At 54.0% G+C, this 20,285-nt stretch overlaps 8 protein-coding genes across 8 annotated transcripts; 6 read left to right on the forward strand and 2 right to left on the reverse strand.

Moving 5' to 3' along the window:
• Positions 1–1,100: 1,100 nt before the first annotated feature.
• J7T55_014593 (major myo-inositol transporter iolT) lies at positions 1,101–2,965 on the forward strand (the record flags this gene model as incomplete). The annotated part of the gene is made up of 5 exons (XM_053142606.1): positions 1,101–1,305; positions 1,364–1,969; positions 2,083–2,370; positions 2,425–2,518; positions 2,578–2,965. The coding sequence occupies 5 exons, from the start codon at positions 1,101–1,103 to the stop codon at positions 2,963–2,965; spliced, it is 1,581 nt and encodes a 526-aa protein (XP_052994780.1).
• A 910-nt stretch (positions 2,966–3,875) lies between these two features.
• On the forward strand, positions 3,876–5,650 carry J7T55_014594 (t-complex protein 1 subunit alpha; the record flags this gene model as incomplete). Its single annotated transcript, XM_053142607.1, has 2 exons — positions 3,876–3,963; positions 4,035–5,650. 2 exons carry the CDS (start codon positions 3,876–3,878, stop codon positions 5,648–5,650), a joined length of 1,704 nt encoding a protein of 567 aa, XP_052994781.1.
• Positions 5,651–6,711: 1,061 nt separating this feature from the next.
• J7T55_014595 (lysine acetyltransferase) lies at positions 6,712–7,905 on the forward strand (the record flags this gene model as incomplete). Its single annotated transcript, XM_053142608.1, has 1 exon — positions 6,712–7,905. One exon carries the CDS (start codon positions 6,712–6,714, stop codon positions 7,903–7,905), a length of 1,194 nt encoding a protein of 397 aa, XP_052994782.1.
• Positions 7,906–8,315: 410 nt separating this feature from the next.
• On the forward strand, positions 8,316–11,137 carry J7T55_014596 (uncharacterized protein; the record flags this gene model as incomplete). Its single annotated transcript, XM_053142609.1, has 3 exons — positions 8,316–8,975; positions 9,086–10,179; positions 10,459–11,137. The coding sequence occupies 3 exons, from the start codon at positions 8,316–8,318 to the stop codon at positions 11,135–11,137; spliced, it is 2,433 nt and encodes an 810-aa protein (XP_052994783.1).
• A 226-nt stretch (positions 11,138–11,363) lies between these two features.
• J7T55_014597 (uncharacterized protein) lies at positions 11,364–13,227 on the reverse strand (the record flags this gene model as incomplete). The annotated part of the gene is made up of 3 exons (XM_053142610.1): positions 11,364–11,438; positions 11,586–12,897; positions 12,977–13,227. 3 exons carry the CDS (start codon positions 13,225–13,227, stop codon positions 11,364–11,366), a joined length of 1,638 nt encoding a protein of 545 aa, XP_052994784.1.
• Positions 13,228–14,250: 1,023 nt separating this feature from the next.
• On the forward strand, positions 14,251–15,419 carry J7T55_014598 (pq loop repeat protein; the record flags this gene model as incomplete). Its single annotated transcript, XM_053142611.1, has 3 exons — positions 14,251–14,318; positions 14,429–14,686; positions 14,783–15,419. 3 exons carry the CDS (start codon positions 14,251–14,253, stop codon positions 15,417–15,419), a joined length of 963 nt encoding a protein of 320 aa, XP_052994785.1.
• A 2,095-nt stretch (positions 15,420–17,514) lies between these two features.
• On the forward strand, positions 17,515–18,576 carry J7T55_014599 (uv-damaged dna-binding protein; the record flags this gene model as incomplete). The annotated part of the gene is made up of 1 exon (XM_053142612.1): positions 17,515–18,576. One exon carries the CDS (start codon positions 17,515–17,517, stop codon positions 18,574–18,576), a length of 1,062 nt encoding a protein of 353 aa, XP_052994786.1.
• A 309-nt stretch (positions 18,577–18,885) lies between these two features.
• J7T55_014600 (uncharacterized protein) lies at positions 18,886–19,994 on the reverse strand (the record flags this gene model as incomplete). Its single annotated transcript, XM_053142613.1, has 4 exons — positions 18,886–19,277; positions 19,507–19,726; positions 19,799–19,804; positions 19,923–19,994. 4 exons carry the CDS (start codon positions 19,992–19,994, stop codon positions 18,886–18,888), a joined length of 690 nt encoding a protein of 229 aa, XP_052994787.1.
• Positions 19,995–20,285: the final 291 nt, after the last annotated feature.

Raw genomic sequence — 20,285 nt, forward strand, 5'->3', positions numbered from 1 at the left:
TTCATTTTCAAATTCTGAAACAAGTAGACCAGGTAGACGTGTCTCGACCACTGCCGGAGCCTTTGCGAATGTTTTGATCGGTCTCCCGCTGCCGTCACATCATTTCCTGGACCCTCACATGCCTGTAGCTGGAGGAAATTGTAAGTCATAGAGGACTCGTTGAGGGAAAGACTAAAATAAGCCTACGGCCGGAGTTCGTACCATCTGAATACATGTTCATGACCAGTTACTTGCTGGTGTAGCTGTTGTGGAGGAAATGTTTTCCTACCCGTGTACCCAATTGATTTAGGCTCTGAATGAAAGTTTACTTTTCCTCGGGATAGAACTTGGAGAGACAGAATCAGGATTTGGAGATTGACTAAAAACTTCGCTATTGAACTCTTCGGTGACTCTCGAGATATTGGCTTTTCATGGAGATTTCCAGAATCTGTTGCGTCTTCCTAGGCTAGCTGTGAACCTTCTGCTGACTCTCTCTCATATTCTTTTGCTACTTGCTGCGGGTTCAGTTCGAGGCAAATTAAGTCCCGAGTCACTGGGAAAGATTACACTACCTCCAGCCCACGTTTTCCCCAGATTCCCTGTCACCACTTACCCCAGATTCTACACGACTTGGCATCCCCACTCCGTCCCATTCAATACGTTCACTGCCCACATCAATTTATTTGTACCGACGGGTTATTACAGGATGCTTCTCCTAGCCGTTTCTGGCCCCTTCCCGACCCTAGTTATGCTACCAACTGTGGTCATCGGGCACTGCAGGCTCTCGCTTGCATTTGGCCCGGGTGGTCTGTCAGCGACCCTGGGGATGAGTCTCCCGCGGGGAAAACTCAGCTGTTGTCTTCTCATCTGCCAAGAAGACCAAGACCAAAAGGATTTGGTAAAGTAGGCCCTGGTCGAGAATTTTAGCCGGAACCAATCATGAATTATTCTGGTATCACCTGTTCTTTACATATGGAGGGGATTTCGGCTGGCCAGCCACTGCTGACCTCGATACAAAGTCCTGAAGGCCCCTCAGAGTACCTCGAGCGTTGCCTGCTTCATTTGTCCGGAGTCATTTCCTGACTCCACAAGTGACATACGCGCCTAGCCCATCAGACGATATGGCGTTCGGCTCTACGAAAGAGCATGCTGCCGACCCAAGGCTGAGCAATATTGCTCGCGCGGATCCCACAAAATGGTACCAGAAACCGAACTTGCGTTTTCTGTATCTGATTATGGTACCATGTTGTCTCGGTGTTGAGTGGACCTCCGGTTTCGATTCCTCGATGATGAACTCTCTCCAAGCAGTTCAGTCATGGGTAGACTGTGAGGTCACCAAATTCTCCGCTGTAGCAAGCTACGCTCCCGGCTAACAATCTTCAAGACTTCGGCAACCCGTCTGGCGACCGCCTTGGCTTGCTGAATGCCATGTACTCACTGGGTGCCCTCATGGCTATTCCCTTCATACCTACCGTCTCACAGTATCTTGGACGACGACGGACTATTGTCGTAGCCTCGCTTATCATGACCCTGGGTGCTGGCATGCAGGCTGGTGCCAGAAATGTGGACATGTTCCTCGCCTCTCGTTGGGTTCTCGGATTCGGCATCCCTTTCGCCATCGTGAACGCCTCGGCCCTCATTGGCGAGCTCGCCTATGCCAAGGAGCGACCCATAATGACCTCTCTGTTCAACGCTAGCTGGTTTGTCGGTGCCATCATCGCAGCTGGAGTGACCTATGGTACTTTCCAGATGACAAGTACATGGGCTTGGAGGCTGCCGTCGCTTCTTCAGTTTGTGCCCAGCGCGTGCCAGCTTGGATTTATGGCTTGGTGTCCTGAAAGTCCCCGTTGGCTCATATCCAAGGATCGTGGTGATGAAGCTTTTGCCATTCTCCAGAAATACCATTGCGAAGGACATGATGGGGAGGAGTTCGTTCGTTTGGAGTACGCACAGATCCAGAGCACGATCGCGCAAGAAAAAGCTACTGCCAGTACGTATAAGCTTAGTCCTGCCGGCAAACACTTCCTCTCACCTAATCGAGTTCTGGAGACTTTCTCAGATAGAATGAGGTCTCGATGAAGATACATGGCTAACATATGGCAGAGGCATTTGTCTGGGCCGACGTGTTCCGCGATGCCCCCATGAGACGTCGGTTCCTCCTCGCTGGCGTCATTGGCTTCTTTACTCAGTGGTCAGGGAATGGTCTTCTTTCTTTCTACATGAAGAAGATTCTCAACCTGGTTGGCATCACGGACAACCACACCGTACAAAAGTTTATTCTGGGCAACACCTGCTGGGGCTTAATCAATGCAGTCCCGATTGCATTGATTGCGCCCAGATACCCTCGTCGGGTCATGTTCCTAACATGCACTATCGGTACAGCTTGTGTTTGTGAGTACAAGCCTTGGTCCTTTTCTATTGTGGCAGGTTGCTAACATGTTGTAGACACTGTATGGACTGTCGCTTCTGCCCGCTTCGCCATAGATGGGAGTGCGGCGGCTGCTATTCCTGTATTAGTCTTCATATTTGTCTACTCACCGTAAGTTGAGGCATTGTTGAAACTGGTTGGCCTTCATTCGGAAAACTGATTCTGCTCAGATTCTACAACATTGGCTGGAACGCGCTCGCCTACACTTACCTTGTGGAGATCTTCCCTTACGCACAGAGGTCAAAGGGCATTGCCTTAGAGCAACTGACTGTTCGATTTGCCGTCTTCTTCAACACATACGTCAATCCCATCGCTCTCGACCGCATCGGGTGGAAGTACTATATTGTATACTGCGTTTGGATTCTGGTCGAGATTGCTACAGTTTACCTCTTGTTTCCGGAAACTCACAACCGAACTCTGGAGGAGCTCTCGTTCATGTTCGAAGGGAAGGAGGTGCAAGACAAGGTGCAACATAATGTAGATAAGCAGCTCGAGTTGGGACCTGTGGGCGTTACAGAGGTCCACGAGGCTGCACATAAGGACGAGACCAAGGTGTGAAGGAGTGAAATCCACAAGCCACAGGAATCCGAAATATCGGGATAGAACCTGACCAATACATCTTTTCCTATTGGACAGCCTTGCGTGGATTAGACTTGTGCGGGATAAAGTCGTTTGAGGGAGGCTCTCGTCGACTACAACTTTAGCCTAGGTAGGTCTCGTCTGTCCCTTTCTATAAACTCTTGATTAATTGGCAAAACCTTGGGGCCCCGGCAAGCTACAATGGAATAGCGAGTGATGCTCCTGCCCCTACTTGACGGAGGTGATAAGATTTGTTTCCTTTCCAATATACATACTCTCAAGCCACCAGGGAGATGACTGGCAAATGCCGAACCCAGGGTTCTTTGCCTTTCATGAGCTGTCACCTCGCTTTTCTGGTCTCAAGATCGTATAGGTGGGCCTTATGAGCACACGCAAGGTGTACGCAAGTGAATGTCTATACTTGCTTCTCAGCCTCTAATGCGGTTTCTATCTTCTTGTCAACATGCTAAGGTCGTTCTCAAAGCCTCGTAAACAGGAAACAAAAGTGTTGTAGGAATTATCTTGGACATTGCCAGAAGGGCTTTATGGGTCCTAGTCCAAGTGGGCAGTCATTTTTCTCAGGCCCCTCCCTTCAGGGGTACAGGGACTTAGGTACTTGACTGAGGGGCAGCCAACAGCTAAGGTGGAGCATTGGGGCCCCCTGCCCAGCACAACCAATGAAGTCGTCAGCTAGCGGGCGGATGTGGAAGAACCTGACAAGCCGTTGGAAAAGTCGCTGGGCTGCTGGCAGTGTCGTGTCGAAGCTTCAGGGCCAACCTATTGACGTGTAGTGAACGCGAAAGTCGGTGCCAGCTTCGACGTCCTGACCACCACCCACACTGCACTCCTTTTGGGACGCGTTCCGGTTGATCAACTACACTCGGCCAGGATGGCTTCCATGTTCGAGCAAAGCGGGAACGGCACCCTCTTCTTGGGCGGCCAAAAGATCTCAGGGTCTGATATTCGGGACCAAAACGGTGAGTCTCCAGCCTGCGAACGTGATGATAGGCGTGGGATAGGATAGCGTGGCTGACTCGGCCAACATCAGTCCTGGCAACACAAGCTATCGCGAATGTTGTCAAGAGCTCCTTCGGCCCCAGCGGCCTCGACAAGATGATGGTCGACGACATCGGAGACGTGACGGTCACCAACGACGGCGCTACTATCCTCAGCCTCCTGGACGTTGAGCACCCCGCCGGCAAGATTCTTGTGGATCTCGCACAACAGCAGGATATGGAGGTCGGCGATGGCACGACCTCGGTAGTTCTCATCGCGGCAGAGCTTCTACGCAGGGCAAACGAGTTGATGAGGAACCGCATACACCCCACGACGATTATCACGGGCTACCGTCTGGCCTTGCGCGAGGCTGTCAAGTACATGAACGAGAACATCAGCGTCAAAGTCGAGAACCTCGGACGCGAGTCACTTTTGAACATTGCGAAGACATCCATGTCCTCCAAGGTCATCGGCGCCGACTCCGAATTCTTCAGCAACATGGTTGTCGATGCTATGCAGGCAGTCAAGACCACAAACAACAGGAATGAGACGAAGTACCCTGTCAAGGCGGTGAACATCCTCAAGGCACACGGAAAGGGCGCCCTGGAGTCGGTACTGGTCAAGGGCTACGCCTTGAACTGTACCGTTGCTTCGCAGGCGATGACGACGAACGTCAGGGACGCGAAGATCGCCGTGTTGGACATGAACCTTCAAAAGGAGCGCATGAAGCTGGGCGTGCAGATTACGGTGGACGACCCCCAACAGCTTGAGCAGATTCGGGCAAGGGAGTCTGGGATGATTCTCGAGCGAGTGGAAATGATTTTGAAAGCTGGTGCGAACGTGATCCTGACTACGAAGGGTATCGATGACCTCTGCCTGAAGATGTTCGTTGAGAAGGGCGCCATGGCTGTTCGGAGATGCAAGAAGGAGGATCTGCGACGGATAGCGAGGGCAACCGGTGCTACGATGCTGAGCACCCTGTCTGACCTGAACGGCGACGAGCGATTCGACCCATCCTACCTTGGTCATGCGGAGGAGGTCTCGCAGGAGCGCATTTCCGATGACGAATGCATTCTGATCAAGGGCACCAAAGCTCACTCGTCCGCATCGATCATCCTGCGCGGTTCTAACGACTTTCAACTGGACGAGATGGAGCGGTCAGTCCACGACTCCCTGATGGCGGTAAAGCGCACACTGGAGAGCGGCAGTATTGTGCCGGGCGGTGGTGCCGTTGAGACTGCGCTTCACATCTACCTGGAGGAGTTTGCTGGAACAGTGGGATCCCGGGAGCAGCTGGCCATCGGCGAGTTCGCCCAGTCTCTCCTGGTCATTCCCAAGACTCTAGCTGTCAACGCCGCCAAGGATGCTTCAGAGTTGGTCGCGCAGCTGCGGTCGAGACATGCACTGTCACAACGTACTGCAGACGGCGACGCCAACGAGGACGAGAAGACAGTGGCTCGAAAGAAGAGCTACAAGAACTACGGTCTAGATCTGACCAAGGGCAAGGTAGTGGACGAGGTCAAGGCTGGCGTCCTGGAGCCCAGTATGAGCAAGATCCGACAGCTCAAGAGTGCGGTGGAGGCCTGTATCAGCATTATGCGTATCGATACCCTGATCAAGCTGGATCCTGAGCAGAGGGGCGAGGAGGATGACGGTCACGGTCACTAAAGGGAGGACTTTCGGCTGGACTGCTGGCGTTCGGGGTAATAGAGCAAGACGAATACAGTAGCTGGCGCAATGCGGTGATGAATCCTACCAGGACGTGTACAAAAAGACAAGCCGAGCTCGGTGATGTTATCTAAGGTTCATGCAGCGCGGTGCCAGTATCCTTACTACGGTACATCCAGGGTCCACCAAGATATGCGGTCTCGGTCGTCCGTCCAATCCCGTAGAGACTCCCCGCAACCATCTGATGCAGGTTTGAGGTTGAGGTAGCCGAGAACCCTGCACGGCGGCGCTGATAGCGGGCTTGTTGTTGCTGCCGCCCGCCGTGTCTCCATGCCCAGGCCGGAAACCAACGGCTTAGGCATGCGGCGTCGTTCCCTGCTGGCGTCTGACCGGCGCGAGCTACGCCGGCTTCCTCCTCGTATGGTACAACGGCAGAGCAGCCGGCCGCCAAGTTCATGGAGGCTCAAGATGCTAATTTTGACGTAAGTTTACGTTTCGAAATTGTCGAGGAGGACGCGCATGATCTGCTTTGTCCTCCAGTGGTTCCTGCGTTCCCCGAGTCGTCGGTCTGCGTGACCTTTCAGCCTACAAATCCGGGGAAACATGGCAGGGGACCTCGACTGGGGCTACTCCAGACCACTGGGTACTCGGTGGGAGGAATGTGGATTCAGCCAAATGCAGGGGTCCACGCCGGACTGAGATCTCACATCAGAGCCCGGCACGTTCCTCTACCTACTTCACTATTCGAACCCCTACCACTTTATCCCATGGTCTTTGTTTGGCAAGGTCTAGGATAGAAGCGGCAGTATCGAGCACAAATAGTCCGTCGACCCCCCTCTCAACGTCGCTTCGTCGACTTCTCCCTAGTTTCTCAGTCAGACCGAATGACTCGGCTCGGCCTAGGAACTTGTTGTACACAGGCCCAAAGCCAGATATACTAAACTCCTAGTTCGTCTACCGAACCTAATTGGGGCGTTCGTTGTCCCTGTCTGAGTAAAAGAAAAACCAAAAAGAACTATTTTTTCTACTCTTCGCCCCGGCCGAACAAATTGACCGCAAAAATGGGCTCCTCCGTTGATGGGCTACCCTCTGCAGAACACCCCGACCTGGTCCTGACAGAGTCAACCAAGGCTGAGCTGCAACATGTCTGGGGCCTCCATCATCCCATGTGGGGACCTGCGCTTAGGATAGAGGACTATCTTTCGCGGGAGGAGTTCCTGATGACGGTGCCGCTCGCCAAAAATGGAGGAGTCACCCATTGGATTCTCACAGACAAGAATTCTGCTCCAGATAATCGACCAATTTACGCAAGCTGCGAGTCGCTGCGCAAGCGGGCCCTCGCCAGCCGGCTTGGACCAGACGGCCCGGTCGTGCAGGATGGCATAGCGCACGGGATCGCCTCGGTCTTCACCAACCCCCAATACCGCGGCAAGGGCTATGCGTCGCGGATGATGAAGGAATTAGGGCCGAAGCTGGCGGAGTGGTCGGAGGGGAGGAAAGACCCCAAGGCGGAGGAGAATGGAGTCACGCGCTCGCTATTCTCAGTGCTGTACTCTGACATTGGCAAGAACTTCTACGCCAAGAACGGCTGGGCAGCATTCGAGAGCACCCATCTTTGTTTCAAACCGGTTGCGGGGGCGGCTGAGGCCTCGCCGTCAAAGGCAAAGCCACTGGGCTACCATGACATCGCCATCCTGAGTCACTTGGACGAGAATCTCCTCCGGGGGAAGATGCTGCAGCAGGCAAAGGGTCTTGCCTCGGGTGACAAGAAGGTATGTGCAGCGATTGCACCGGAGCTCGATCAGATTCTTTGGCATTTGATGCGGGAGGACTTCATGACGAAGCATATTTTCCACAAGACACCTGAGGTCAGGGGAGCCTTATTCGGCGAGCCGGGGAAGAGAATTTGGGCGGTGTGGACGAGAGGTTACTACGGTGGTCTAGACAAGATCGAGGGCAACACATTCCACATCCTCAGATTTGCAGTGGAGGACGAGACAAGCCCAGACGACTACGTCGCTGAGGGGTTCAGGGCTATCATTCAGATCGCGCAGGCCGAGGCTGCCGAGTGGCGGTCGTTCGACATACAGATGTGGAACCCGTCGCCGCTCTTGAAGAAGGCAGCGGAGAAGAGCGGCATTGAGTATGAGCTTGTTGACAGGGAGAAGGACAGCATCGCGAGCCTCATGTGGTATGGCGACGAGCCAACGGCGGAGGTGGACTGGGTCGCGAACGAGAAGTTTGCATGGTGTTAGACAGGGACGCAGGGCAATCCCGCCAACTTCTTTAGCTTCTATTCTGGAGTTGTATGCATTTTGGGCTCTTCCAGATTGACGCGAAGCTCATGGGAACCAAGCACTCATGCAGGCAGGCGCTCAGAAGGCAGGTGCGGCCATGTGGCGCGCCTCCCCTCTCACAGCAGCCATACATGTACGCCCTCCATCTGAATTACATCTTTCGGACACCTCGAGATGAACCTCTGGAGTTCCACGGATTTTGACTACTTTCGAATCTTTTGGTACTCCACAAGTATCCATACTTGGCCCTATTCATTTTATCCAAAATTTGTTACGCAAAGACCTCCCGTGGTCTGCCCAGGTTACCTTCATCAAGTATGGATTCTGAGGGTGATTTCAAGTCCCGAGACCAAGCAGGTCACTTATACATGTATGCGGAAGAGCCTCTTCGTGTGCCTGATGAAGCCTTGCAGTATGCCTACGAGAACGATCTAATAAGGGACCACACCCTCGAGTCATTCTCCATCACCCATCTGCTTAGCAGGCTTGTCCAAAGCACACTGCCCTCGATCACTGAGGACGGATTCACCGACTGCAGTCACCTCCCAGATCTGGAGCTCCCAGTACCACAGCTTCGAAGCGAGGTGTTAACCATTGCCCACTCGGCTCTCAAGCTCATCTATGATGTCCGCCGCGAGCTCACGGATGACGAAGTCAAGAGGCTCACACACGATGTCATCGACTCTGGTAATCTCAAGAATTTGAGAATTGAGTTACCAATCCTTCGAACAGACAATTGGCGGGACATGAGAGAGTTCCGGAAGCAAATGGAATCCCGACGAGACGTCCGCATTGAAGACCATCAGCTGCCTTTGGACCCTGTGACTGTGGAAGACGGTGAGGGGATGGAGCTATCAGGAAGCGCCCGTTTGGATGTGGAAAAAATGCTGAAAAAGCTTGAAGGAGAGAAGCTTGGAGTGACGAGGAGTTCCCTGCAATTACTCGCCGACGCGGTCAAGGACGTCTACACCGAGGAGGATCAGTGGAACTTTCTCATTGAAGAGGCCAGGAAAATCAAGTGGGTGAAGGTGAGCAAGGATGCTTCGTCGGTTTCCTTACGGTTCTTCTCATATCCTAAAAGAAGCAACCCGAGTGAATATGTCTTTGCCGTGTGATAAACTAACAAGTGGCTTTACAGAATCCAGCATTGGAAAAGCTCGAGATGCCGATTAGCCCGAAATTCAGACCAGACCATCTCATTTCTTCAGATGATGCTTACTTGATTCCAATACCTTCTGATCCTAGCTCGTCGATATTCGCCGATGATCTCAGAGTCGCTGAAGAACGACTATTCAAAGAGCACGGGGACGTATGGAGCGAGCCTACGTCTCCGATCATGGATAGATTCCTGGATACAGAGCTGTCCAAAGAAGAGGAGACTGAACTTTTAGCAGGCTCTTTCCAACAACATCCTACCAAGAGGCTTATCAATGGCCACAGGATTGACCTGGGGCTGCTACCTGGTGTGTCCCCTATGAAACCGTCTTTGGCCGGACCAGAGGCGTTCGGAACCTTCGTGGCTGAGGAATTCAATATCGAAGATTTGACAAACGAATTTGTTGAGAATTTCTCGGGTGACAACTTGGAAGACGAGTTGGCGAATGTAGCAGAATCGGCAATGAAGACTATCGAACAGGAGCAGCTTCAGGCAACTGATGCAATAGCTCGCGTCCCAGTACCTATCATGGACTTTTCCATTGCCGACCCAGATTGGGCGCGATTAGGCAACAACGCGACCGCCATTTTCAAATGGATTCAGTGCGGCAACGACAGACTCTTCAGATTCCCAAAGTGGCCCCGAGACGGCGTCACCGAGATCAAGCTGATATGGAGACCGATCGGCTCAGGTGCAGGCACTGCTTCAACTAAAGAGGTAATACAGGCGACCGATACACTAATAGAAAAGTTCATTGGGCCACTTGAAGGTGACGAGATTCCCAATAGCTTGAGTTTTGTCCAGAAACGAGAAAAACTGGCGATACTTGAGCTCAACGCCGAAGACGATGAGATCGAGAGCCGACTAGTGAGGCCGTCGCTATTCATGACCAACTCCCATAAAGTGGGGAGAAAAAGAGCAATCGATTCCGTGGACGACGCAATTGCAAAAAAGTCGCGCCCGTCTGCGGACGACGTTGCGGGCAACAGTGAATCTTTGCTTCTGGGAGGCTCTCCCGGGGCGTCTGCGAAACTTTTGACCAACTTCATGGAGCTCCACGCACCGAAAAAGAAATGGTGCGTCAGCAAATATTTCACTTCAACCAAAAGTGCAATTCCCGTAATCCCACATCCCAAAGGATCATCCAAGAAGGCTCGCGGATCGGGAGGAAGTGAGGTTGCAGTGGAACAAGGGACGGCACGACATTCGGAGTTGGCTCCCCAGGCGCCGTTTCCATCATTTGAGCCCACGCCCGCTCCCTTGACAATCTTTATCTCCTTGAGTGCGCCCCGGCACTTGATAAGAGCCCTCGAGGGCTTTTTTCCGGGACTCACGTTGATTGAACGCGACTACAGCAAACACAATACTTCAGTCTGGAGCCCCGGCTCTGTTTCCCGCACCGAAGTAGTTCCACCGCTTGCCTATGACGCGGACATCACTCTGGCACCATCGACTGGGGTCATTATTACATCTATGATTATGGTTCGCCAGAAGCCACGTCCACAATTTGCAAAAAATGGTCTTCAAGAGAAGATCGAAAAGGTTTCTCTGCGATACGACCGGCTGATCATCCTAGTGGGAGGGGAGGGTGGCCCAGAAGATACTCTCCGGGAGATGGCTGCTTCAGACACAATAGCACTCGCCGAGTTCCAGGGATTTTCCAGTGGGCTCGATTGCAACGTTCTAGTCTATTACATTGGCGGCGGTGACAACACGCTATCGAAATGGGTTGCCTCCCTTGTGTGCCGGTATGGCCAGACCGACCCAAATGTACAAACTTGTCTGATCGAAGTCGAGACCCTATGGGAGCTGTGGCTCCGAAGGGCCGGCTTCAATGTCTACGCAGCCCAGATGGTGGCTGGTCAGTTGAAAGTGCCCAAGACGGAGGCAGGTATGACACAAGGACACCTCGGACTGGCGGCGTTCACCACGATGACTCGGAAGGAGAGGATGCGCCGATTTGGACCCATGGTTGGGCCACGGGTCCTGGAGCGGGTTAGCCAGACTGTGGATGAAATTTGGGACAAAGATTGACGTGGAACATCTTTGGAAGAAGGATGAGGGATGAAGAGGAAAACATGACGAAATGCATATTGTTTTGCATTTCCAATCACCCCGGGTAGGGTCTTGGGAGCTTATTTATTTGCTTTGAACACAAGCTTCTATAATTGCAACTTTGGGACGGCTTGATCAACAAGAATTGAAAGCCAATTCATCATGACGAGACCTGTCTGCAATGGATAAAGCTTAGGAGCTCTGTTTACCTGCACGAGATTTCCCATTTCCAGGAAATCTGCTGGTTTCCGGACGATTCGTCCACGAGCGAGTTGTCCATCTATGAGACGTCTCGGTAAGATAGGTCCACGGGAGAATCCCGTTGAATTTCTGGAGCAGCCATTGCTTCAGGGGTGGCTGCATCATTGGTCGGTGACCGTATGCTCCAGACTTTCAAATACGATCTGTCAAATACTTTGTTACTGACAGTTGCTTCTTGGACTCCTTTGGCTAGCACATTCGGCTCGGATGAGCAGTCCAGCAGCGATGAGGTATCCGATTCATCACTCGAGGTGTCGCTAGCTGAGGATGAAGATGAAGACGAAATAGAGGTTTCCTCATCACCTTCTTCTCCAGGAATCCTCCAGCCTCCAGTGCAGGTTGCAACGACAGACCCATACTTGTGGAGAGACACGCTGCCCACAGGCGAGCGTGCAGGTTTGTCCTCGGGAGTGTTTTCGTCCTTGGTCGAGAAGTCCCAGGACGGCCAAATGCAGCCTTCGTCATGGCCGACGCCCTGCCACACCTTGACCGTTCCGCCTCTCGTGCCAGCCCAGACCTCAAAGCCGCCCACGCCCTCCGAGTCTGGGTACACGGTGAGATCCAGCCTTTGATGGGTGAGGGCGTCGCGACCGGCCAGGAAGCCGAGCATCTTGTTTGTCACGCGCACATCGTAAATCAAGATACCGGTGGACTGCCGCTCGTTCACCAGAAGGTATCGCCCGTCAGGTGACCAGGCTGTTTGGTTGATGCCAGCACCGCCTATGCCTGCGATTGGTATTTTCCTGCCTCTGGACGTCTTGCGTTGTGTTGAAAAGCAAGACTGTTGAGAATCTGGTAAAGGATCCTGGAGAACCGCAGAAGCAGCAGCCTCGGCGACGCTCCAATTTGCTACACGCTCGCCCCCTCGAGCAAAATCGTACAGTCCTACCCACCGTGTCCAGGTGCCGGCTGCGAGTAGTCCCGTGGGCATACAGTTCTCATCGTTCTGCATGGACAGCGCAGATACCATCCCGCGCATGCCGACACCATTGCCTTTGGATATATGCCGCTTGGAGGGGATGGTGTGGACCACTTGTTGGGGCCCCTGACCTACACGGTGGAGATCGAACTGTGCGATGAGGTTGTTACTGCCGACGAAGAAGGACGAGCTGGATGTCGAATTGGGCCATGGCCAGACAAGTGAGTGCACAGGGAGGTATGCCTCTGTCTGTGGCGAGACTAGACGGTACGAGAACAGAGAGCTGTGGTCGTCGCCTGAGGTTAGTGTAGCTGGAAGAGCTCGGAATATCTGGATTGGGTGATCACGGCAGGCGACGAGCACGTGCTGGCTGTCAGGGTTTTCTAGGGCGAAGTAAGGCGCTGGTGAGAAGACATTGGTTGTCTCTGGCAGATCAAGAATTTTCTGAGGGCTAAGGGTGAGAGGGTGTTCCCTGGGCTCGAGCAGATCCGAGGGGATGACGAAGCTGCAGATCTGGTTGTGATATGTGGATGCTATGATAGTCGTACCGTCGGCTGTCCTGAAGAAGATTATTCAGCTACTTCAGTTCAATGGATGGGCCGTCATTTCCGAACACTGTTTGTACAAAGAAGACTTACCACTGCGCGCCCTTGTAGAACGAAGGCGACCTTGAGAAAGCACCGACATTGTAGGCTTCAGCTGGCTCGTCTACACTTGAGCTGGAGTGGCTGTCCGTGGACCTATGTGGGGTTGACTTGATAAACTTTGATCCAGATAAGTTGGAACTCTCCTGGGCAAAACGTGTTGAGACTGCCTTGCTGGCGGTATCTAGCCCGTGGCCCTGGGTGTTTAAGGCCACCAGGCTGATGTCTGGTGCTGCGCCGGGCATTTTGTGAGTGTTTCTGGGTCCAAATAGATTGGCACATGGCACTCTGCTAATATCATATGGTCATGTTCTGTATTCTATGGTCTGTTCGACTGATTATTGCTGATCGGTGGGAAAATTGCTTGTGAAAGAGAGGTGAAGTTGAATGTGAGTCGTCATTCAGGCCTCATTCAATCGTACTGCGCAATATCGAAACTGAGAGGTGGGTGGGCCAATAGCTCTGCTGCGAGCCAATCGGCATTGGAGCAGGGGGGCCCACCGAGCTGCAGGGTCACACTCCGCTACAGTACATAGAAGCTCCCCAGCTCCCCCCCTGGTCGGACCCACGCTAGCCAAACAGCAGGAACCACAAGGCCTGCCCTCCCTGTCACTCCCTGTCACTCCCTGTCTCTCCCTGCCTCCCTGCTGCAGCAGCTGCCCACCTCACAAGTCATTACGCCTCATCCGTATCTGCTATCATTCATCATCGGCGGGCGTACCGTGACCGTCCCAACGTTGGAACCTTGCCAAGTACTACCGTACCAGCTCCTTCTTTGTCTGCACGCCTGCTCCTGTACACGTCACGGTGCGGTCTGCTCCGAAACAGCTTGTTGTTTCTCTAGGCGGGCATATATTGAGGAGAGCCACGATACCATCATCAGGCAGCCCTGGCTCCCTGCGTCTTGTCTTCTCTTGGGCTCTCGCACGCGTGGACGCTCCGTGTCTCGCCTTTTCCGTGCTCTTCCTTAGCGCCTTCAACGGCCGTGCATCCTGATTCCGCCTTCTGACATCACTGGGAACTCTGTCATCTGGTCCTTCGATCTTGTCTGGTCTCTGCGACAAACAAAAAACACGTCCATAACAGTCCAGGGCCCCGCCCTTCCACCTCCCAGCTTTGTTCACTTGTGATCCTCGACGGCCGCATACTCACTGCACGCGCCCGCAACAAGAGTGCAGGACTGTTCCCTTCGTTCGGGTCGTTACGCGTCCATTGCATCCGGAATCCCTACCTGTGCGGTGCAACCAAGGCTGAAGCTTTGTGTCGCTATGGGGTCATCCGAGGATCAGTGTCAAGGTCTCCGTGACCCGGGCTTCGTGAACCTTGTGGTCTCCATGTACGTGCATCACGATATTTCATTGAGCCCTGCGCACCAACAAGAACACAAGAACACAAGAACCCGTGATCCCTTGTCCTCAACCAATCGCAGCTGTTGACTTGAAGTAGCATTATCGTCGTCGGCCTTCTGATCTCATATCTGCCCCAACATTACCGTATCATATCCCGCCGCACCTCCGAAGGCATCTCGCCCTACTTTGTCCTCCTCGGTACCACCTCGGCAACTGCGGGATTCGCCAACATCCTCACGCTGCCTCAGAGCATTCAGGATGCCAGTTGCTGCAAGGAGCTCGAAACCTTTCAGTGTGTAGCCGGCGTCTTGGGTATCGTGCAACTCGGTGTGCAGTGGCTCTGCTTCGCTTTCATGTCAGTTACCTCGGTCATCCCAGTCCTCTCCCCTAGTGTTGACGCTTGAGTCAGATTCGTGCTTTTCCTTGTCTTTTTTCGCTACACAGATGCCAGCGTCCCCCAAGAAGAGCTCGAAGATGCCGAGGAGGAACCTAACTGGCAGACTGCGATCATGGTCGCTACTGTCGTCCTCGTCCACATACTGCTCACCATAGTCCTGACCGCCATCTTCGCCCTTGCCCTACCTACGCATCTCAAAAGCTGGGCTGTGTTCAACGGTATCCTAGCCGCCGGCCTCGCGGCTATCCAGTACATCCCGCAGATCACCATGACATATCATCTCAAGCACGTCGGAAGCTTGAGCATCCCCATGATGTGTATTCAGACCCCTGGCGGCCTTCTCTTCGCCGGAAGCCTGGCTGCAAGGTTGGGCTGGGCTGGTTGGAGCACATGGGGCATATTCCTATTGACGGCTATCATGCAAGGAATCCTGCTCTGCATGGCATTGTACTACATCTTCTCCGAAGGCTCGGATGCTGAGTCTGCAAGGCCCGGCGTCCGCCGATCTCACTCTCGCGTATATGCCAACGGCTTGGACGAGAATACAGCAACTACCTATTCAGGACACCCCGAGCAGTATGCCATTTCTAACGACCAGCTGGGCGATATCATTGATCGCCAAGAGAGCGAGGCTGCGGCAGAGAGGCAGCCGCTGCTCAAACCCGGCGGCATAGGTAGTGGCAGGTCTTAGGGTCAATGTCGAAGAAGAACATCACCTCGTCATTCTCGTCACATTTAACGAATTCCACAGTCAATATGTGAGAATACCGGAATGCCCGCCGAGCAAGTCACCCCGCCCCAGTGACGCAGCTTGAAAAACAAGTATCTCTTTTTTAGCTCTCGCCTCTGCAGAATCACCTAGACTATCTACTCATAGTGGGGCCAGGCAAAACTCCTGGAGTTGACCCCAGAGTCCTTGGGCTTTCAGCATCCTAAGGTCAGCAGCGATTACGCCAGGCTTTGGTCGATCTCTCAGGAATGCACTACCTGCAGCTCTAGGATGCCTCTGAAGAAGAGGAAGAGGAAGAGGAAGACCTCACGGTTTGTCACAGTAGACAGGTCGGTAGGACCATTTTGATAAAATAATAAAAGACTTATTAAGTACTTGAGCTGAAGGGGGGCACTGTGACAGCTCCAATCACGAAGGGAGGAGGCAAGCGGCATGATTTCGCTGTGTATATCAAGACGACCGTGAAACAACCTGGACTCCAGGCTCGGCTTCGCCTTATCAGCCTCAAGTGACCTCGACCAGCATGTGAGTATCTCTGATTCTTGAGCCGTGGGGCTGTTCCCTTACATTTCATATTTGAATGCATGTTTGAATGGTGCGCGATGGCCACAACTGAGCTGCGGAGTCCCAGCTGATAGGCTAGAGGTCACTGGGCATATAGTCATCTGGCCATCGAGGTCCTTGTCATCAGCGCGAAAGGAACATGAACAACATTGACAACTACTGCATAATAATGCGAAAGTAGCAAAATCACTGCATGTGTGGTCTTAGCTCGTGCATGCTCATCGTCCTAACACATTACGCTCTAAGATTCAGCCCGCTCGCCGCAGAGACCGCACCCCTCTCACTCTCCATGCTTCCCAGAACTTGAAAGCTGCTTTGACACACATTGCCGTGTTCTAAGCCCACAATTAGCCCACGTGTAGTCCAAATGCGATACCTCAGTAGGCGTCTGCTGGTCAATCCGTGTAAGTTGATTGGTCACATAGGCGCGATAGTAAGGGAGATATCGATCGGTACGCGATCGGCAAGTTTGGCAGGGAGCATAGAGAAACAACTATCCAGCTTTTCAAACCAGGCTGTTCAGTCTCGCAGAAATGCCCAATCCACTGCATCGGTCATTTATGGGCCAGACAGAGTGCTTGATAGTGCAGGAAGGGAAGAAGGACTGCAAGATTCTCATGGTCACCTTCGCCGTGGTCGAATTGACTGTGCTGGGCGACTTTACTGGGATGTTTCGGCCAGGTGCATGTACTTTACTAAGTGAACAGAGCACAAGCCTTGAGATAACGCGGGCCATGTATCCCAAATCATGCTTTCTCAGTACTGGCCGGGCTCGTACATATGTAGGCCAAGGGTGGGCGTCCTTTGTGCATACATCCGTTTGCGTTCTTCTTCGGGCAGGGCTGCCTTCATTATAGGACCAGGAGGTTCCCGTCAATTACATGATGTTTTGCTCTAAATGGAACAATTGTATGTATGTGGCATGTTCAGGACTAAGAGACGATTTTCAGTCTCGTTGAGGCCGTGAATAGTCATTAGTTTCCTGGATCAAGTACTGCACGTTCTCCAGGACGAGCTGTAGGCAGGTGTCTAAAGGGTCAAACCCTATGAGGAAAAGGAGTACAGTACCTAGGTAGCCCCTCTTGAGGCCCCTGAACGGCCCACACCACAGGAGTTCGCATGCGGCATGCGTGCGCGCGCAATCACTCCGATTGGCTTGTCATGGGGGGTGCGTCTTATCTCGTCTGGCCGAGTGACTAGACTACGTAGGCTACCAGTCAGGCCAGTCCACTATGAGTAGGCATGTGTCATTGAGTTGGACCTCGACTCCTCCTAGAACCGCCTCCGGGCCGCCCTCTTGTCTTCACTTGCTTGCACATTGTTCTCTACTTGTCTTCTGACGGTACGCGGCTGCTGTGTGCTTTGCTTCTAGACCGTGCTCGGTGCTCAGATCGGGTTACTTGTGCCAGCCTGCATAAATACCTACTAGAAAAGACACTCGTTAACCGAAGTCCTCCGAGATCGAATCTCGAGACAAAGCTGCCACACCGCGATGGCGATCTACAGCGCCGTTCCTCCTCCGCCCAATTTACAGTCGCAAATTACCGCGCAAGCCCAGAATGCCTCGCAGCAACCAACCGCGGCCGCTGGCCCAATCGATATCGAGGCCTGGACCATCTCAGCACTCGAGTCCTTAAGCGTATCTCCGAATGCCACAGGCACGACCGGAAGGCCGCTCTCCATCCCTCTCGACGAGCACACCGTCACCAGCGCCAATGCCCAGTCGACCGCGCGGGTAACCATCGCCGTCGATGGCACCCCTGCAGCAGATGCAATTACCCCACCCCGCCGGCCGCCGTCCCGCCGCGACTCGCTCCGCCGACGGGAGCTCCTGCTCAAGGGGAAGGAGGGCAGCCGGCAGCGGCGGCGATACGACATGAAGCGCCTGACCGACGTCCCGAACGTCGAGCCGCCCGAGCCCGGCGACTGGGAGCCCCGGCCCGTCTACCCCATCCACCACGTCCCCTACCACGTGGCGACCTTCTGGGAGCGCGGGCTCCGCCAGCAGGCCGAGGACAAGAGCGCCGCGGCGCGCAAGAAGAAGGCGGCGGCGGCGGCGGCGGCGGGCGCGGGCAGGGTGCCGCGGGAGCTGCGCGACACGGTCAAGCGCACGCCGGGCGTCAAGGGCTGGCTGCGCGCGCTCGAGGAGCCGGTGCGCCAGTTCCTTCTGGACCGGCACCAGGCCGCGGGCGAGGCCCCCGTGCGCGAGGACGAGTCGGACGTGTCGGATGACGAGGTCGTCTTCGTCGGCCGCAAGAAGGCCGGGCCGCCTGCCGCCGCCGCCGCCGCCGCCCCGCGTGACGCCTGGAAGGGTGCCCACCGCGAGGTGCGCGAGACTCCGGTCGATCGCGGAATGGTTTTCGATTCGGCCGAGGACGATGAGAGCGGTGCTTTTAAGCGGTGGCTCACGCACTCTATCTCTGACTACTACGGGCTCGTGTCGCGGTCTGTCACTGTGGGCAGCCCCGCGCGGAGGTGTGTCTACATTGGCGTACGTGATGTCGACCTGAAGATACGCACTGCGCTCCCTCGTCCGCTTTGGGAGCTCTTCTAAACCCTATGATTTGACTGTGTTCTGTGGCGCCGCATACATGGGGAGGTTACATTTGCGACGTATTTACCACATCTGGTTTGTCATGTAGACTCGCATGTGAATAGAAAGTGGTGAGTCCTCGGGACTTGCGCCACATAGCCTGCGGCCACTCAGATCAGACCCAATTGGCGTTCCTGTGATATGCCGAGGCTCGATCAGATTGTCACCATGGATTCACAGTGCGACGAGAAACGTTCAAACATGTTGTCATCAGCATGTATTTTTACTATATTGTTTTCCTACCTCCTGCTCCCGTCCAAGCCCATCAGCTTAGGCCTTCAGAGCCTTGATGATAGCCTCGCCGATGGCGTGCGCAGAAGCCGGGTTCTGGCCCGTAATGACATTGCCAGCAACGACGACCTTCTCGCCCCACGGCTCGGCGGCCTTGGTGTACTTGCCGCCCGAGGCCTTCTCCAGCTCCGTCTCGAGCATGAAGGGCATGTACTGGCTGAGCTGCACCTGGTCCTCCTCGGTGTTGGAGAAGCCGGTGACCTCCTTGTCCTTGAGCAGGTGGGTTCCGTCGGCCAGCTTCACGTTGACGAACACGGCGGGGCCGTGGCAGACCGCCGCCACCACCTTGCCCTTGGATGCGAAGTCGGCGATGAGCTTCTGAGACGTCGTGTCGACGGCCAGGTCGAACATCGGGCCGTGTCCGCCGGGGTCTGGGGCTTGTTAGCGCACTTTGTACAGAGCGGGAAAAAGTAAAGTATAGAAGGTTCTTCGGGTGAAGAGTCCGGCTCGCGGTAATTCCAATTTTTGCAGATGTAGCATTGAAGGGTCTCCGAAGGCCCTGTCTCTAGTCGTTACAAGCCCAGGTACCTGCACCAGAGTCTGGGCGTCCTGCGTGCCACAGGGACGGAGGCACACCCGAGGGGAAGGGGTTGGACGTACAGAAGACAGCGTCGAACTTGTCGGCTGCGTCGGCGAACTCAGAGAGTGGCTTCGTTGTCTCCCAGAGATTCTTGTGGTTGTTGAGGAAGTTGACGGAGCTATCGTCCTTGAACATTTCGACGCTCGCAGGGTCAAGCGGAGCAACCCCGCCCTTGGGTGATGCGAAGGCCAGCTCGGCTCCAGCCTTCACAAAGACATCGTAGGGGTGTGCAAGCTCAGGCTGAGGTCAGGGAATTCATTAGTGCTGGCTTTTGAGAGGAGGCCGGGCTGCTATTTGTGAAGTCGAGCTTACAAGGTACTATTCACATTTGTTAGCAAAGTTCCAGGTAAGTTGATCACAGCCGTTTATCGAGTGGCCTTGGTGCAAAGACTTGTCTCATAAAGCTATCTCGATGGGAAAGAGGAAAATATCATACCCAACCGGTAGGGTTTCCGGTGCTACCCATCTGGTTGTGGGAAGTAAGGACGACGAGGATCTTGGGAGCCATTGTGAGATATTCGAAAACGTCGGACGTGGTCTTGATTTTTCTTTTTCTTTCCTGTTGGGTGAAAGCTGCCTAAGTGCAGTAAAAAGTGTGTGGTGATGTTGACTGCATCACATGTCTATCATAGACTGCTTGGGATCGAGCCTCTTATAACACCCGCATAGCTTCATTCAATCGGCGATAATCCAAGGCCTTCCCTCATCATTTGTAAGCTCCGATGGGCCTGAAGCCCACAGAGCCACTAGAAAAAGCCATGTACCGAGGCTGTCCGGCCGTCTTCACAATGAGACGCAG

The sequence above is a fragment of the Diaporthe amygdali genome (assembly GCF_026229845.1).
Source record: "Diaporthe amygdali strain CAA958 chromosome Unknown NODE_11_length_1138210_cov_64_948100, whole genome shotgun sequence".
Lineage (NCBI taxonomy): Eukaryota > Fungi > Ascomycota > Sordariomycetes > Diaporthales > Diaporthaceae > Diaporthe > Diaporthe amygdali.